General features: G+C 36.5%; 1 protein-coding gene and 2 pseudogenes across 5 annotated transcripts in view; 2 read left to right on the top strand and 1 right to left on the bottom strand.

The window, feature by feature from the left end:
• The window catches only part of VMP1 (vacuole membrane protein 1), a 135,921-nt gene that overhangs the window by 42,214 nt on the left and 73,528 nt on the right, over nucleotides 1–20,179 (top strand). For all 5 annotated transcript variants that reach the window (XM_027624650.2, XM_027624649.2, XM_027624645.2 and 2 more), the window contains exon 6: nucleotides 16,076–16,243. In XM_027624650.2, coding sequence (XP_027480451.1) covers nucleotides 16,076–16,243 — 168 coding nt within the window. The remainder of the gene's footprint in view (nucleotides 1–16,075; nucleotides 16,244–20,179) is intronic.
• Nucleotides 4,922–5,593, bottom strand: LOC113939048 (annotated as a pseudogene).
• LOC113939050 lies at nucleotides 19,191–19,529 on the top strand (annotated as a pseudogene).

Below are 20,179 nucleotides of genomic sequence, written 5' to 3'. Positions count from 1 at the left end.
CCTAAAAAAAAAAAACCAAGTATATAAAATAAAATATGAGCTCTTTAAGGACAGGAATTTTTTCTACCCTGCTTACTGCTGTATTCTTGGTATCCAGAATAGTATCTGGTGCATACTAGGTGTTCAATAAATATATGTTGAATAAGTTAGTATAAAATAAAATCTTTGAAAAATCCTGGGGGGGGTGGGTGTTGTGCAGAATAAGGCAGAATAATTGGACTTCCTCTATTGGCAAAACCGACTGTCCCTAACATCTGACTGTTAAGACTGTTGATGAGGGGCGCCTGGGTGGCTCAGTCATTAAGCATCTGCTTCGGCTCAGGTTATGATCCCAGGGTCCTGGGATCGAGCCCCGTATAGGGCTCCCTGCTCAGCGAGAAGCCTGCTTCTCCCTCTCCCACTCCCCCTGCTTGTGTTCTCTCTCTCGCTTTGTCTCTCTCTGTCAAATAAATAAATAAAATCTTTAGAAAAAAAAAAAGACTGTTGATGAAAAATGACCTAATCTATATATGGCTTTTTCTTATTTTGCATAATAGTTTTATATTGAACATCACTACAGCCTCTTTATTTCCCCAGCAAATAAAACTACATTTACACTCTGCTTTCTAAACAACACTGTAATATGTTTTTTGCATTAAATTTACTTAAATTTAGATAAACACCAGGCACAATGAATGACTTAAAATGTGATTTTTGGTTTTTTTATTTAGTGTATATGAGCCTGCTTATGATCTCTGGTATGTCTGTATGGTACGGTATTTTATTTTTTGATATAAGAAAAGTATCCTTACTAAATAACAAATTAGAAATTAAATAGCATTTGTAGGGGCACCTGGGTGGCTCAGTCAGTTAAGTGTCTGCCTTTGGCTCAGGTCATGATCTCAGGGTCCTGAGATCAAGCCCCACGTCAGGCTCCCTGCTCAGTGGGGAGCCTGCTTCTGCCTCTCCCTCTGCCTGCCGATTACCCTGCTTGTGCAGTCTCTCTCTCAAATAAATAAATAAAATCCTTAAAAAAAAAAGAAATTAAGGGAGCACCAGTTTTATTTCTAATGCAGGTATTTTTTTGTTCCTTTTTGTGCTATTTCATGAGCAAATTTTCCCTGGTAAGTTAGTGCAGCCCACTGATTTCATTCATTTACTTTACTCATTTTTTTAATAAGTAGATCAGATGTAAAAAGACTTCCGTAGCTGGCAGATTTTTCTCAGATTGTGCCTTCTAAGCACTCTTCTCTTGGATATTCATTCCCAGAAATCTATTAACAAATCTATTTTAGTCTTAACAAGCATGTAGCAGGTTTCCTTTCAGAAGATTTAGAACATGAGTGATCCAGGAATGCTTATTTACTAGTAGAAATTATGCCCAGAGTAAAAACAACAAGTTAATGAAGGTAACGTTGCTGCTGTTAATCTCTTTCATGCATCTCTGTTTGGATGAATCAAAATTTCCACCTTAATAATGGTCTGACCCAGGGCTAGACAGCCCAGTGGTCAGCATTTTTTCTGCAAAGAGCCAGATAGTAAATATCTTAGGCCATACAGTCTCTCTTGCAACTCCTCAGATCTATTACTGCAATGAGAAAGCATCCATGGACAGTGTTTAAAGGAATGAGACTGTTTTCTAATCAGCCTTTATACACAAAAACAGGTGGCCCAACTGCATTTGATCTGCAGGTTGTAATTTGCTAACCATTGCTCTAACTCACAGGGTGACAGTAGTAAATTAGAAGAAGCATATTGAGTATGAGAGCCTTAGTGACCCAACCACTTTCTAAGGATTTTTACAAGACACATGCATTTGACTCATACCTTTACCAAAAAAAAGAATTACCACTTCTCTCTTCCAGGTCATAACATTAGATTTAACATGATGTTTTATAAGAGAGTATAGTTGTGCGAATGCTTGAATGGTGTAGAAAACCATTAAGGGAAAATAAACCAACTTTGTGTGAGGAGGGAAGTGGGAGAATTTCTTTCAAATGAGCTGCCTGATGATGGCAAGATTTAATTCTAATTTCATGTTGTAATCCTTGATGTGTGCAGTTACTAAATACTGGTTTTTACAACGTTGCATTTTGAAAAGTAAGTAATTTATGGATTAAGTTTAGATTGTTATAAACAGTTGGGAGACCTGATGGGTTATTTCAGTAGCCACCTTAGGATTACTTCCCATTACTAGAAAAATATGATTCATAATCCTGTAAACAACCAGGTTAACATAAACAGGAACTTTGGTACTTGATAATGAGAAATACCTCTTAGGCATGCTCCTTATACGCACGTACATTATTATTCACGAAGTTACAAGACAAGCAGATGATTAAAGAGCCATTTGTAAACTGTAAGTGCCATTTATGATTTATGAAGTCTATTCTGTTTAACAACAACAGAAAGAATTGAGTCCTTTTGCAAGAATTAACGTCTCAAATAATGTGATATGTGAACACTTTTGACACTAGGTGGAGCAGTTTCTTGGACAAAGCCTTAACAAGCCCTGTGTTCCTTTCAAATAAACCCAGCTTCTAGAAAAAGAAGTCTAATGAGAACAGTAACTATCAACAATAATGGTAAAAGGCACCCAAATACTGAGCTATAAATAGAAGGCTGAATATATTTTACATATAACTTTCCCCTTTGGGGTGTGTGTGTGTATGTGTGTATTTTTTTTTTTTTTTTAAGATTTTACTTATTTGAGAGAGAGCATGAGCAAGGGGAGGTGCAGAGGGACAAGCAGACTCCTTGCTGAGTGAGGGAACCCAACGCGGGCTCCATCCCAGGACCCTGAGATCATGACCTGAGCTGAAGTCAGACACTTAACCAACTGAGTCACCCAAGCACCCCCTTTGTCGTATATATTTTAACCATAGAATTCCTTCACCTTTGGGTATCAGAATGGGAGAGAGATTGACATATTGAAAACATTATAGAATTGCCTTGTCTAGATGCAGTTGGGATGTAGAAAAGCTTTGGAACAATTCATTCCATTGTGGAATAGATCAGGTTTTATTAGAAGCTATAACATCAAGGTGTTATCATCTGAATAGTATTAATGAGTCATTTGTTTAATATGACCATTGTAATATAAAAATATTTTTCTCTTTGTTATAAAATAAATATAAAAGTTAATTATGAGATACTGGCCTTTGTGTAAGATTCAAAGGCCTGTTTCTGCTTTAAAGTTTAGGATTATTTCATCACTAAAGTATGTGGTAAAAATTGTACATTTAAAAAATCTGACCTCTTGATTGCTATTGAATACTTATAGAACCCTTCTGTATATAGTTCCCTGTTTCCTTTAATGAGCAAGTGCTTTATAGTATGTATATAGTACTTTATAGTGTGCTATTAAAAAGCTGTTTTTTTTCCTTTAATGTAGACATTTCTTACACTTTGTGACTATTGGCTATTTAATGCATAAAGTAAATGTTACTTGGAAAACTGTATGGATATGGATTGAAATGAAATAGTGAAGTAGGTTCAGTAAAAGAAATATTATAATAATTGTTTAATGCCATGAGGTAGAATAATTCTTCTAAAAAAATGTTAGCCAATCTCTCTAGTTTTTTCCTTCTTGACTTCTGATTATTGCTTCATAGCTCACCTGTCTATCTTTCTGTAAGAGGAAAAAAAAACAAACAAACCAGGGAAGACATTGGCAAAAGTAGGATTCTGGTATAACTTGACACTGCTCTGTATAGGTATAATGACTCTGTCTATAAGTATGCAGTGATTCAGGGCTCTTGCGGGAAGACCAAACAGGCCCTTCTTAGAAAAGGTCTGTTCGTGCTTTTTTTGATGAAGGCATGATCAGCTCTTTTCCCTGCCTTTCCCCAAGAAATGACTCATCTATTAACTCTTGTGAGTATCACCACATCAAAAGAAGAAACCAAGGTCTCCAGGACATAGGGCCAGGTTTCCCAAAACAAAAGGGGTATGCATAGACTGGATAACTTCCTGCCCTTAAATCACTGTTTATTAATGTGTGCTTAAATGAAAGGTAAGGAGATTCAGTTTAGCTGAAATCTGTCCTGTTGGGTATCTATTTTAAACAACTTATAATAACTTTTTTAAAGTTCTCTATAAATATGTGGTCCGCTTCTCGTGAATACTTAAATCAACTTTATGATCAAAAGTTGTTTAGGTTTAGAGAAGAAAAGTAAAACATGTCTAAGGATGTGGGGCTGGTTCAGTGGGTAGAGTATGCAACTCTTGATCTTAGAGTTGTGAGTTTGAGCCCCATGTTGGTTGTAGAGATTACATAAAAATAAAATTTTTTAAAAAGAAAACATATTACGAATTAATTCAGTATAATAAAAATGACTTCAACAGGGTGTCCTTATAACTTGGGAGCTTGAAGTATAGAATTTACATTTTTTTGTTTTGGTTAGCAGTTTTATACTTACCATAATATGTTTTTACTATAGAATGTTATATAGGAGCACCTGGATGGCTCAGTCGGTTGAGCTTCTGACTCTTGGTTTCAGTTCAGGTCATGATCTCGTGGGTGGTGGGATCAGAGCCTCATGCTCAGCCAGGAGTCTGCTTGATGATTCTCTCTGTCTACCCCTCCCCCCCACTCATGCACGTGCAGGCACTCTGTCTAAAATAAATAAATAAATCTTTTTTTTTTCAAGACACTGAATATGTTTTTATTGAGCCTTTTAGTTTACAACATGAGGTAAAAGGAATGTCATCTCTCCTTAAACAGTATTTTACACAGCTGTAGTAAAATATTTCAAACTTTAGGGAATTATAATGGATTATATATATTAAAAGTTGGGGATTGGGTAAACAATATCGGAGTTCTTGAATTTTCCAGTTGACTCTTCCCTTACAATAGTAACCAGCTCTAATTAGTTACATAAGTTTCTTCAAGGCCATGTTTTATTGTTGCTGATGTCTTTGTATCTGAAGCATTGCTATTTCAGTCAATATCCACTAATTCCACTTCAAAAATGAGTTTTGCATTTGGTGGAATTTTGGCATCAGGCTGTCCTTTCTTTCCATAAGCCCATTCTGGTTCAACCTCTAGTTGAGCCTTTTCTCCTTTACTTGTAGTTAAGAGTGCTTCATCCCATCCTCTGATAACTGCCTATTCCAACCTTAAAACTTAAAGCCTTGGCATTTTTCTTCTTCTTTGAACTCGTTTGAATATTAGTATCAAAAACAGTCCCATCCTGTAGTGTTCTGTATACCAGCAGTGAACAACATCTCCCTTTTTGGGAAAGTTGGTTTTATCTCCTTTTTTAAGAACAGATTTTATATATTTTGGTGGACCCTCATCCAGAGTCTCTTCGGACTTGGTTTCTTTGGGTTTATCTTCATTAAGCTTCACATTTTTCACCTGCTCAGACACTTCACTTATACTTTCAGTACCCTTGAAACGCTTACTTTCAAAAACATGGTTGTAGGCTGTAACCAAATGGTCCTTGTTAGCTGTCTTGGCCACATTTTTAATGTTTCCTTATAACTTACGTTCTGCAGGAAACGAATCTGAACCGTGGTCCTGTAGAAACTTGATAATGTCCTTCTTGGGCAGCTGCTTGCTGTGCAGCTGCTCCACGGTCCAGGCCCGCTGTGGTACGGCCGCCGCCATCTTCCCCCGCTCATAAATAAATCTTTTTTAAAAAAGAATCTCCTATATTCTTGCTGTTACCTAAGCTGTGCAGGCATTAGCATTATTATTATTATTATTATTATTATTATTACTATTACTGCTGCTGCTGCTACTACTACTACTACTAGGCTTTTCATAAAAAGAGGAATGTGAGATAGAAGTCTGATTATATCTAGTAAGTTACTAGCAGATTCAGAAAAAAAACCCACTTTAATGCCCAAATTACTGCTTTTTGACATATGATACTATATTTTATAGAGAGGGACCAGAGGCTTAATTTGTAAACTTGGCACCTTCCTCACAAAAATAATATAAACACTAGTTAAACTTTTCAGTGCCCGTTTGGAATTAATAATTTTATGCTCTAGCCTTCTAGAGTGATTTGCTGTACACCATAACCTTAAGTAAGTTGTTTTCTGACTATGATGAGAAAAGCAATGATTAAAAGAATTTGAGGGGCACCTGGGTGGCTCAGTCGTTAAAGCGTCTGCCTTTGGCTCAGGTCATGATCCCAGGGTCCTGGTATCGAGCCCCACACCGGGCTCCCTGCTCTATGGGAAGCCTGCTTCTCCCTCTCCCACTCCCCCTGCTTGTGTTCCCTCTCTCGCTGTGTGTCTCTCTCTGTCAAATAAATAAAATCTTAAAAAAAAAAAAAAAGAATTTGAGAAGTAGAATTCTTGTTTGCAAAAGCATTTTTAAAGTCCCCTAAAAGTCGAACTTAAAGAAAACAAAGGTTTTGCAAGTTGTACAACCATTTGTCATCTCCTTTCATTTATTTATCACCCAGATATTCCTAATGAATCACATTCCAGACTAACCACTGACTCCTTTTGTTCCGTAGTGAAGGAGTGTGGCAAACAAATGTTTTCCCAGTGAATCAGCACAGGATTCTTGATTTTATTACCTTTGCCCTAAAGTTTCCAGACAAAACTAATTGGAAATTTTGCCTTTGGGATCTCACTTGACTTCTGTGTATGGATGATGGATTAGGCTATGAATTGACATTACAGATGTTGTACATCTGTACTCTAGTCTTTAGGAATGTTTTATCAGTTCTAAGGGAACCGCCTAAGGTGGAAAAATGTCTGTTCCCTTATCTTCCTTATAAAAACTCATGCATACATATACTGCACTTTTAACATGATATCATATTCTTCATCTTGGTTGATAAAGAGATGTGGCTGAATAGGCTAACAATTAATATTACCATTTTAGGTTTTTCCTTTAAAAAAAAAGTCTCTGCAAGAAACAAGGACCCCAAGTAAATCCAACAGTAGAGTTCAAAAGCAGAAAACATTTTTTAAATGAAGCAGCAGTGCACATACAAGTTTGTCATTTTACTAATGTAATTTTTTTCAGGGGTTAACATGAATATCCCACACCCTCTCTACAAAAGACCCTAATTTGTGTTTGTAGTACCAAGACTTCGTTCTCGGGCCTTTAATAGTACTACATTATTATCCAGGCACTACTTTCAGCTTCTCTTCACTACCATGTTAGGGTATTTTTGTGTTGTATAATTTCAGGAATGATACTTTATTCTTTAGGACAATTTTTTTATTCTAATTTTGTCTTAGAACTTTTGGTATATTACTATTCCTGAAGTTAGAATACAAATTGATTTCATAGAATTATCTCTGTTAAATTTTTTCAATCAGTCACTAAAACTTCCTTTTATACACTACTCAGGAAAGAGCTTAAGTTGTAGAAATATAACTTAAAATTTATCTTAAAAGAATAGTTTAAAAGTTAAAAGACTTTTTCCACAAATACCTATATCTGCTCTTATAAGAAATTTTACCCCCAAATTAACTATGATTTTGCTCTCACCCACACATATTATTCCCTGGCCAAGCAAACATTTATCCTAGACAAGGCAAATTATTCCATGATCAAAACTTTGGAAAATATAATGTAATACATCTCATGAGACTAAATATATGAGGCAAAACCAGATGTCTGATATGTCACAAATAGCTGAATTATCTTACTGAGGTGACTTCAGTTAGAATGACTATACTGAATTATTTAAAAAAACACAAAACCTAAAACCTGCCTCTTTGATGAGAATGTAACTTTTCATTGCAATCTTAACATTTAACTTCCTTGTCATTAAAGGAACTTCTATTGACATTAATTAGGAACTCTTGGGGGTTATGAGTACAGTTAGTGAATGTTACTTGTGACTTGATCTCTAGGGAATTTATAGAGCTTCTTCTGCTGGGGAATAACAGTCTGGGCTAGATATAGCTGTTTAGCTTCCTTTGATTACCACCTCATAGGTTAAAGGATACTGACCTTCACTTGCCACTTTTCCTTGGATAGTGCTCCTTGTATTGATCTTTACCTTTCTGCATGGCACATCCTTTTAAATGCACCGAGATTCATTTTGTATCACATCATATGGTCTATCTTGATGAGTGTTTCATGTGTCCCTGAAAAGAACATAGATTTGGCTATTTTGGGGTAGAGTGTTCCATATTGTTCAAGTGTTCTGTAGCCATACTAGTTGTCAATTTAATTGTTCTATCAACTAATAAGAGAAGGATATTGAAATTTCCAGCTGTAATTGGGGATGTTTATTTGTCCTTTCACTTCTGTCAGTTTTTGCTCTATGTATTTTACAGTCTGTTATTAGGTGCCTACACACTTAGGGTTGTTCAGTCTTCCTGAGAATTAGTGATTTTATCATTATGAAATGTCCTTATTCATCCTCTAGTAATATTCCCTGTACCCAGGCCTACTTTATCTGATATTAATATGGCCACTCCATATTTTTTAATGATTATTTTAAATGAGTTATCTTTTTTCATCCCTTTACTTTTACTTTTGGGTCTTAATGTTTAAAATGGGCTTCTTATAAATGGCATATACTGAGGTCTTGTTTTTAATCCAGTCGGACACTCTCTGCCTTTTCATTTGTATGTTTGGTACATTTATAATTAATGCAGTTATTAATATGGTTGGGTTTAAGGGCGCCTGGGTGGCTCAGTTGGTTAAGCGACTGCCTTCAGCTCAGGTCATGATCCTGGAGTCCCAGGATCGAGTCCCGCATCGGGCTCCCTGCTCACTGGGGATTCTGACCCTACCCCCTCTTGTGCTCTCTCTCTCACTCTCTCAAATAAATAAGATAAAATATTTAAAAAAATATATGGTTGGGTTTAAGTGTATCCTCAAACTATTTGTCCCACCTATTTTTTATTCTTCTTTTCCTACCTTTTTTTGGATTGAGCTTTTTTTTTCGCATATGTAATATAACTGCTTTGCAATAGTATATTCTATTTTCTCCTTCCCATACTATATGGTGTTGTCATATATTTTACTTCTACATGTGCCATAGTTTTTACTTTAGACAGCTAGATATTTTTAAAGAGATTTTTAATGAGGAAGAAAAGTCTTTTATATTTCCAGTAGTCTTTACTTCTTTGTGTACATTAAAATTTTCATCTGATAGAACAAATTTTTTTGGCTTTTTTTGGTCTGAAAATGTTTTTGTGTTATCTTCATTTTTTAAATATAATTTCCCTGGATTCTACATTTTTTTTTTTCCTTTCAGGACTTCATAGAAATAATTCCATTGTCTTTTGGTTTGCATTATTCTGACGAGAAGTCTTGTCTATATTTCCCTGTAGATAATTTATCTTTATCCCTCAGATTGCTTTTAAGATTTTCTCATCATTATTGAGTTATAGCAGTTTGATTATATTATGATTTTATATTATGATTATGATGATTTTCAGTGATCTGATTAAGTTTTATTTTCTTCGTATTTGTCTTGACTGAGGTTTCTTGAGTTTCTTAAATCTGTGAGTTCATGGATTGGTATTTTTCTGCACACAGTCCTCTCCACCAACATAAACCTTCTCCTCTCTTTCTGGGATCCCAATTACACATATAGTAGACTGGTTGGTATTATTCCACAGGTTTCTGAGGTTTATTTCTTTCATAGCCTTTACTCTCTATATCCTTTAGTTTGGACACTTTCTCTTGCCCTATCTTCAGGGTCTCTAATATTTTCTTCTCTAGTGTCTAATCTATTAATAATCTAGCCAATGAATTTTTCTATACAGATATTTTATTTTCAACCCTAGAAATTCTTTTTTTTTTTTTTTTAAGATTTTATTTATTTGACAGAGCACAAGTACGGGGAGCAGCAGAGGGAAAGGGAGAAGCAAGTGCTCTGCTGAGCAGGGAGCCCTACATGGGGCTCAAGCCTAGGACTCTGGGATAATGACCTGAGCTGAAGGCAAATACCTAACCAACTGAGCCACCCAAGCACCCCTAGAAGTTCATTTTTTTATACTTTCATTTCTTTCCTCATGTGTTTATGTTTTCCTTTAAATCAGGTATCAACAAACTTTCTCTGTAAAAGGCCATATAGTAATTATTTTAGACTTCATGAACTATAGTGTCTTTCAGAGCTATTCAGTTTTGCCATTGTAGCACAGTATTAGCCAGACATGAAATGTAAATGCATGCACATGGCTGTATTCTTTGAAACTTTGTAAAACTAGCATGGGTCAAATTTGGCCCATATTTGAAGTTTGTCAATTGCTGCTTTAGATCTTTGAACATATTTATATTTACTGTCTTTGGTTCCTGTCTGCTAATTCCATTATCTCTGACATTTCTGTTTCTATTGACTAATGTTTCTTCTGGTTATAGGTCATATTTTCATGCTTCACAGATCAGTTTTTTCTTATTAGATGCTGGACATGTATCATATTGTTGATTGTATGGATTTTGTTGTCTTCCTTTGCAGAGCATCAGTTTTTTTGTTTTGGTGGGCAGTTAAGTTACCTATGGATCAGCTTGATCTGTTTAAGGGTTTAAAAAACATTTTATGGCCTATCTGGAGTAACTGTTACTCTAGGCTCTTTCCAAGGTCTTCTTCCCTGAATGCTATCTCTCCACTTTAGCTGGTTGAAGTGCAAGTATTTCCTAGTCCTGTGTGAACTCTAGGAATTGTTTAGCTTACAACTCCCTGTTGTTTTCCTGCTGCTTGTACTTTGCCTAGCCCAATGGAATCTCACTGTAGCCTGCAATGCAACTTTATGTGTCAGGGCCTCAAGGGGACCTTGTGCATTATTTCTAGAGTTCTTTTTCTGCATAGCTCCCTCTTATAAGTATTCTGTCCCACAGATTTCAGCTACTCAGCCTCCCTAAACTCAAATTTACTTCTGAACTCAGCAAGACCGCTATGCTTTTTTTGTTTGTTTATTATTTTTAGTAATCTCTACACCCAATGTGGGGCTCAAACTCATCACCCCGAGAGCAAGAGTTCATGCTCTTCAGATTGAGCCAGCCAGGTGCCCCAAGACCACCGTACTTTGCTTGCGCTCTTTCTCTTTGGATTTTGCTATGATCATGAAATGTGTCTACAGATGAAAAGCGAGTCATCATAGGGTTTCCTTATTTGTATCCCTTCTCTTAGCAGTCAGAAATCATGTACTGCCTGTGGTACAATGCCTGAAAAGAATTGTTCCATATGTTTTGTCCAGTGTTCTAGATTACTACAGATGTAAAAGTCTGTACCATTTACTTCATGATCTGAGACAGAAAACCGCCCAACCAAGGGCCAGGACCTCTAACCCATACATATCAGTACCTGCGTACTCCCAGCACAGCTGTAACTTCCTGCTCAGTATATTGTGGGGTTTTTTTTTTTTTAATATGTTTCATGGTGGTTTTGTCCAGATAGCCTTTTCTACTTATACAATAGCTGTTTGTCTTTATCCCTTTTTTTTTCATTTAGTATGGTTAAAATACGATTATCTAATATTTCATACATTGCAGTGGGACTTGCAGGTTTTGAAAATAAACTTAAAAGGTAGTTTGAATATGTGTAACCTTTAAAATTATTATAATCAAAACCATTTTTTAGTTTTGGTATTTTTTCTGTAAACTAATATTTATTTCAGTCAACTCAGTTACATTTGGGAACCATCAGCCTATAATGTTGAAAAGAACTTGTGAGGTTTCTTACAGTTAGCATAGTTTAAACTAAAATGTCAAGGTACCGGCTAAATGGACTCTTGAGAATGAACAAAGGACAAGAATCTGAGTTATTTGTGTCCATTTTGCCGGGAACCACCACATCTGATCTAAGGCTGAGTGATCATGACTTATTATTGTGGTTATGGAAAGTATATATCAGTTAGGTTGTGTGAATGAACTGTCCTTTCTTTAGGGAAAAAATTCTCATCAGAGTGCTGAAATTTTCCCTTTTTAGAATTACTTAAAATTGAAACTATGAATAAGTGTTTTATCTTGTTGGGTAGTGTCTTTGATCTGTTGAGGTACATATTATATCTATATTTCGAGAATAGAAATGTAGTTTTTTCTTTCCTATGTATCCCAGAAATCTTAGTTTAGCATCCAGGACCGTTTAATTTTTGTTCACTGAGAGTTCATTTCTAGAGTTGAGGTGTGAACTGTTCCTACATCTTACAGGGGACAATTGTGTGAGGATATCGTGGACAAACCCTTGAATTTCTTCTGTTTTACTTACTGGTATCACATTTTTCTTTTGTGTTTTCAAACATTTCAGGTGGAAACTACATTGTTTTTTTTTAATTGCATCTGATACTTAGCTATGTGTACAGTAAGAAATTTTTTACCTAATTCAATTATTCTGAATTCCACAAACTTTAAACTTTTTTTTTTTTTTAAGAATCACAAAGTAAGGGCGCCTGGGTGGCTCAGCTGGTTAAGCGACTGCCTTTGACTCAGGTCACCATCCCAGAGTCCTGGGATCGAGTCCCGCATCGGGCTCCCGGCTCAGCGGGGAGCCTGCTTCTCCCTCTGACCCTCTCCCCTCTCATGCTGTTTCTCTCTCTCTCTCTCTCTCTCTCTCTCTCTAATAAATAAATAAATAAAATCTTTAAAAAAAAAAAGAATCACAAAGTAATAATTTCCCCCAACTGTGAAATCTCTTACGCATATAGTATTCAAAGAAGAAGTTGTGAATTTCATGGTTAATCATAATTTTTAAGGAAAATGTGACTGATCAAAAGTATTTATGTAATTACTTTTTAAATGTAAATATTGCTGTTTATGGATTTCTGTGAATTAAAACTCAAGGAAAAGAGGAACAGACTAAAACTTCACATAGAATTTTTTGGTACAGAAAAAAACAAAATTTTTTTAAAGATTTTATTTATTTGAGAGAGAGAGAGATCATGAGGGCGGGGGGAAGGTAGAGGGAGAAGCAGACTTCCCACTGAGCAAGGAGCCCAATGCGGGACTCAATCCCAGGACCCTAGGATTATGACCTGAGCCAAAGGCAGATGCTTAACTGACTGAGCCACCCAGGTGCCCAAAAAACTAATAATTAATTGATTCAGTGCTAAGTGTAGAACTTTATTTTTTAGATTTTATTTGAACACATAATGCCAATTGCATATAGCGAGAAATGTAGCTTAGATTTATGAATATATTTTTCCTATTAATATGCAACAAAAAGTTTTGTTTTAAATCACCTTTCATCTTTTATTTTAAGATTTTATTTATTTATTAGAGAGGGAGACAGTGGTAGCAACAGAGAGGGAGCACAAGCAGGAGGAGGGGCAGAGGAAGAGGGACAAGCAGACTCCCCACTGAGCAGGGAACCCAACTTGGGGCTCGATCCCAGGACCCTGGGATCATGACCTGAGCGGAAGTCAGGTGCTTAACCGACTGAGCCACCCAGGCGCCCCCATCACCTTTTATGTTGATAACAATAGGTCTTTAATGTTTTATTTTCATTGTTGCATCTTGTGCACATTTGTCTTTGAACCACAATTCTTTTTTTTTTTTCAGATTTTATTTATTTATTAGAGAGAGAGGGAGAGAGCACACACACGCAAACATACGAGCAGGGCGGGGAGGGGGCAGAGGGAGAGGGAGAGAAAATCTTAAGCAGACTCTGCACTGAGTGTGGAGCCTGACACTGGGCTGGATCTCGCGACCCTGAGATCATGACCTGAGCCAAAGTCAGACACTTAACTAACTGAGCCACCCAGGTGTGCCCCTGAACCACAAATTCTTTTACCTTATGATTTAAAAAGCCTCTCTTATATACAGAGACCACTTACTCTATATGTATGTGTCTAGAGAGCAAGAGAGAATAAAATTATTTGTACCTTTTACATATATAACATAATTTTATATTATATTACTTACATAACTTAAAATTTATTTATTATCCTACAAAATTTTATTCTACAAATATAGTATTTTTCTTCATAATAACTAATGGCTAGTACATTTTGAGGGCTTATTATAAGCTGAGTACTTTATATGAGTTGACTGATTTAAACCTTATAGTATCCCCAGAATGTAGGTTCTGAAGGTATTTGATTATTTCCATTTTATAGATTAGGAAAACAAGACTCAGAAAGTAAGTGACAGAGGCCAGAACCTGAACCAGAACATCTGGCTCTAGAAGTTATGCTATGGCCACTATGTCCTCAGTATGCTTTACCCTTGTGTGTTAGAGCAACATGTTAAGGATGTCCAGGGTTTAGCTCTGACACCTCATGAGAACTTTGGAAATTATTGTTAGATTTTATTGACATATTTGATTATATTTGGAGTTTTTAAATTTTGGAGCTGGATAAAACTAAGAGTCTTAATTCTTTTGCCTTGCAGAAGAGTAAACTGAGGCCCAGAAAGGTTAAGTGACTTTGTCTAAGTTTAATTTCTGACCCTTAATTTACTATTCTCCCAATGGTTCCCAAACCTAGCCTATTAGAACCTAACCTATTTGAAATTCTAAAGGAGCTTGTTTAAAACATACAGGTTCCCATCCCCACCTATTGAATAAATCTATGCATAGGGGACCCATACTTATATATTTTTAAAGATTTCATTTATTTGAGAGAGAGCATGAGCTGGGAGAGGGGCAGAGGGAGAGGCAGACTCCCTGCTCAGCAGGGAGCCCGATGTGGGGCTCAATCCCAGCACCCCAGGATCATGACCTGAGCCGAAGGCAGACACTTAACCAACTGAGCCATCCAGGTGCCTCAGGAATTTATATTTTTAGTAAACTCCCTACTTGGTTCTTATGCAGGCCCCTCACTTTGGCATACATGTGCGCTTGGGAACCATTGTGTTTAAGCCTTTATCACACATCTAATATTAATCCATTTTAACCAGTGTGATTATTAATTTTTGTAATATTTTAAAATAAAGGTACACAGCAACACAAAAGCTTCCATAGAAAAAATTGCTTTAAAAGAAAAACTTGGGGCGCCTGGGTGACTCAGTCAGTTAAGCGTCTGCCTTCGGCTCAGGTCATGATCCCAGAGTCCTAGGACTGAGTCCCGCATCGGGCTCCCTGCTCAGCGGGAAGCCTGCTTCTCCCTCTACCACTCCCCACTGCTCATGATCTCTCTCTTTCTCTCTCACGCTCTCTGAACAAATAAATAAAATCTTTAGGAAAAGAAAAGAACTCACTGATACTGGTTCCACACTTTTGTTTTAGGATCTGTCATCTTTGGGGAAGGTAAGTTAGGTAGTTATTTCACCAACTGTTTTTAAGTAAGGACAAAAAGTGGTATTCTCAAATTATGCCTAAAAGAATAGGGCACAGGAAGTTTCTGTCACAGGGTATAACATTCTTACAATTGGGAATATAGGTAAAATCAGAATAAAGCCAGAAATCATATGGTTTCTAGAGGTTGCTGTTGGGGGAGGAGATTGATTACAAAAGGACATGAGGGAACTTTTTGTAGTAATGGAAATACTCTATATCTTGATTGGTTGTGGTTATATGGTTGAATATATTTGTCATAATTCATTGAACTACAGACATAAAAATAGTGACTCTTACTATATATAAATTATACCTCAATAAATCTGAATTTTTTTTAAAAAAAGCAAGCCAGGAAGCAATTCTGAGAAGTATCTTTTTTCAAATTACTAACTGTAACTTGAAATATTTAGTTAGATTCATGTTATTTTTTTAATATATTTTTTAAAGATTTTATTTATTTATTTGACAGACAGACACAGAGGAGGAACACAGGGGAGTGGGAGAGGGAGAAGCAGACTCCCCACGGAGCAGGGAGCCCGATGCGGGGCTCGATCCCAGGACCCGGGGATCATGACCTGAGCCGAAGGCAGATGCTTAAACGACTGAGCCACCCAGGCGCCCCAGATTCTTGTTCTTTAAAAGCTAAGATTTTTCAGGGTGCTTGGGTGTCTCAGTCGGTTAAACATCTGATTCTTGATTTCAGCTTAGTTCATGATCTCACAGAGTGAGATTGAGCCTTGTGTTGGGCTGTACGCTGGGTGTGGAGCCTGCTTAAGAGTCTGTCCCTCTCCCTTTGCCGCCCCCCCCAATAAAAATAAATATATAAAAGCTAAGATTTTTCTATTTACATATAGTAATTAAGATACTGTTAAAATGACATGTGTATTGATAATTCCTTTTGCTTTAATATTTCTCATCAGAGGTTTCTCATATTTGTTTTATAGGGTCCACATATAGCTTCAGTTACATTAGCTGCTTATGAGTGCAATTCAGTTAATTTCCCCGAACCACCCTATCCTGATCAGATTATTTGTCCAGATGAAGAGGGCACTGAAGGAACCATTTCTTTGTGGAGCATCATCTCAAAAGTTAGGATTGAGGCCTGCATGTGGGTAAGATGTCCATTTTCTTCTTTGTCTGAAATTAACCTCACTATCTTGATACTTTGTTGTACCTCATTGAAATGGAGTCCAAATATATATCTACCTAGCAAGTAAATAGATAATTCATGAAGTCACCAGTTATCCACTTACAAGTAAGAGAAACCCTTTAGAGTTTCCCCTATTCATGAATGACGTTCAGAAGGAAGGCATGAAGCCAGGGGTATCACAAAGCAGTGGATGCCAGGTAGACAACAGGAAGGAAAAGGAGTACGGATAATGCAACTGTACTACTTTGCAAAATTTTACCAATGTTTATAAATTTGATAAACACATAGCAAGTGGTTATATATCAGACCCAGACTGGTAAATGTTATGTCTCTCTCCTATATTCAAGATACTCGGTTTATACTTAGAGGTTAGAGGGCTTATTTCATTTTCTGAGTTGTTAATAATATTGAAGTAAGGTCAGATATTTTTTAATAAACCAAACTTTACTGTAGTGGAGGTATCAGACTATATGGTTGTCTATGGTGATCTTACTTTCAGTTGTACCAATTATTCTTTTATGGTTTGCTTAAGTATATTTTGGGAAGCTTTTGGACTGTATGTTCCGTGGCAGATTATTTTAATCTATACAAAGCATTCTTTTTTTTTCCATTGTGCCAAATTCATTCAAGTGTGTATCATTAAGGAATAGTTCCTTTGCTAAAGACTTCTATTATCATTTGAATATTTTTTATCATTTGGACTCATTAACTTGTATGTTCCCTGTAACTTTTTTCCCCTGTGTCTTATAAAACAAAACATATGGACAGATCACTTAAAAATCTCAACTAAAATGAGCATGAATTCCATATCCACAGAAGAGGCAGAGTTTTCAAATACATTTGTTTAAATGTTAGCAAGGATGTTGGGTGTGTTTTTTTTTTTCAAACTATCTTGGTTTTTAGTATAAGTTATTTGTCTGTTACAGTATATATACTATAAACTAGTGTGTTGTATTTTAAAAGAATTATAAGGGAAATGCCATATATTGAATTTGTTGAATATGAAAGACAGGAATAATTGTCATATTTCCTGTTACTCTTTTATAAATACTGGAAACAGATTCATTGTATTAGTTGCATATGTCTTATAAATTTGACCACATTAGTCTTTTGATGACAAATAATTTTTTCTTTAAAATTTATTTATTTATTTGAGAGAGAGAATGAGATAGAGCATGAGAGGGGGGAGGGTCAGAGGGAGAAGCAGACTCCCTGCTGAGCAGGGAGCCCAATGCGGGACTCGATCCCGGGACTCCAGGATCATGACCTGAGCCGAAGGCAGTCACTTAAACAACTGAGCCACCCAGGCACCCTGATGACAAATATTGAAATAACAGAAAATACTGGGAACATGCTAGAAAGAGACCATGTATATAGATTTTGGTTTTCAGTTTTGCTTTTGTTCTTTGCTAAATGATTTACGTGGCTGGATTAACACTAATGCCAACAAAGAAAAACTTCCATTGCAGCTGGCAGTGATAATTGGCTCCTCCAACTCCTATAGTTCATATTGTCTGAAGGACTCATTTGGCTTGGCTCCATGCATGCCTTAAATTAGTTAATTTGGCTGGTGTAGTGGCTTACTTTCCCAAATAAATTTTAAGCTCCTAAAAAATAAAGACTGTACCTTAAATTTATTACCCTCACAGCAATCACCATTAGGCTTTGCACATAGTATAAGACTGTCGATAAGTACTGATTAATTGGCTAAGTGCTCCTCATATTTCCTTTTTTAAATTACTTGTCATGTATAAAGTATACCACATATCAAGTTATGTTTAAATTGGTTCCTTTTGTTCTCAACATTTATATGGATAGTCCTTCCAACAAAAGGTGCTGGGAAAACAATATTCACATGCAAAAGAATGAATTTGGATCCTTACCTTATGCTGTATGTAAAAATTAACTCAAAATGCAGTGAAGACCTAAACTTAAGAACTAAAACTATAGGGCACCTGGTGGCTCAGATGGTTAAGCATCTGCCTTTGGCTCAGGTCATGATCCCAGGGTCCTGGGATTGGGTCCCGCATCGGGCTCCCTGCTCCTTGGGAGCCTGCTTCTCCCTCTGCCTCTCTCTCTCTCTGTCTCTCATGAATAAATAAATAAATAATCTTTAAAAAAAAGAACTAAAACTATAAAACTCTTAGAGGAAAATATAGAGACAAATCTGCATGATGTTGGATTTGGCAGTGGTTTCTTAAATATGACCCCAAAAGCGTAGGCAACAAGAAAAAAAATAGATAAATTGAACTTCACTAAAATTAAAATCTCTTATACATCAAAGAACACTAATAAGAGAGTGAAAAGACAATCCACAGAATGGGAAGAAGTGTTCATAAATCATATATTTGATAAAGGTTTAATATCCAGAATGTTTGAAGAACTTCTACAACTCAACAACAAAAGACAAACAACCCAATTAAAAAATGGGCAGAGAACTTGAATAGACTTTTCTCCAAAGAAGATATACAAATGGCCAGTAAGTGCATAGATTCTCAACATCATTTAGTCTTTGGGGAAGTGCAAATCCAAAACACATGGAAATATCCCTTTACACACACTAGGATGGCTGTTACTTTTTTTTTTTTTTTAAAGAAAACAAGTGTTAGGATGTGGAGAAATTGGAATTCTTGTAGATTGTTGGTGAGAATGTAAAGTGATTCAGCTGCTGGGGAAAAGAGTTTTGTGGATTTTCAAAAACTTAAACATAAAATTACCATATGATCCTCCTCTAATTCCACTCCTATGTAAATACCCACAAAGAACTGAAAACTGGGACTCAGGTATAAGTATAGGTACTTGTACTTCAATGTTCAGCAGAATTATTCACATTTTCAGAAAGGTGGAAACAACCCAGTGTCCCTCAGCAGATAAATGGATAAACAAAATATAGGTGACCATCCATTGCCATGGCCGGGTCAGGGGCTGCTTTCCACTGCTTGGGCATCTTGTCCAGAGCCAGGGCCTTAGGCTTGGTCTCCTGCGGGGTGCACGATGCCGTTTCCGAATGCCTGCAGGAAGGAGCTCTTTGACAAGACCAACAAACACCATTTCTTACACAGCCTGGCTCTGTTAGGGGTGCCCCATTGCAGAAAGTCCTCTGGGCCGATTACTGCTAGCCTCTGGAACCACCGTATTCTGCACCAGCTTTTACTACCAGACTCTTGAGTGGAGACCCCAGCGTCCAGACGTTAGCCCCCGTAGGAGGGAGCCTGCTAATCTTGGGCTGGCTCGCCTTGGCTCTTTGAGCTTTCTTGCATTTGATTTCTGGGTACTTCTTTAAGAGTTGGAGCAGGGAGGGGATTAAAAGAGAAAGGCCCCTCCCCCCCCAAAATGTAGTATGTACATATAATGGAATATTATTCATCCATAAAAAGGAATGAAGTTCTGATTCGTGCCACAATATGGATGAACCTTGAAAACATTATGTTAAATGAAATAAGGCATTACATAGAAAGACAGATATTGTATGATTCCATTTATGTGAATTGTCTAGAAGAGTCAAATTCATAGAGACAAGAAGTAGAAGTTAACCAGAGTTGTGGGGAATGAGAAGTTAATGCTTAATAGGTGCAGAGTTCATTTGGGTGATGAAAAATATTGGAGATAGATAGTGGTGATGGCTGCACAATATTGTGAATGCAATTAATGCCACTTAGTTTTATATTTTAAAATGGTTAAATGGGATATAGTCATAAAAAGTCCATGCTACTGAGGTTGAGAAACTTAATTTAGAATGTGTTGGCCTTGATTCTTACGGTTTACCTTTCACAAATGTGGTCCCGTTTGTGTTCATATCCATATGTTTTTTTCAAGAGAATGTCTTGCTTGATTAAAAACTTATTTGAAATTTTTATCTAATTTGTACTTAGCAAACTAAAATGTCTTTACAGACTTC

The sequence above is a fragment of the Zalophus californianus genome, chromosome 16 (assembly GCF_009762305.2).
Source record: "Zalophus californianus isolate mZalCal1 chromosome 16, mZalCal1.pri.v2, whole genome shotgun sequence".
NCBI lineage: Eukaryota > Metazoa > Chordata > Mammalia > Carnivora > Otariidae > Zalophus > Zalophus californianus.
This window is presented reverse-complemented; position numbering and strand designations above follow the sequence as displayed.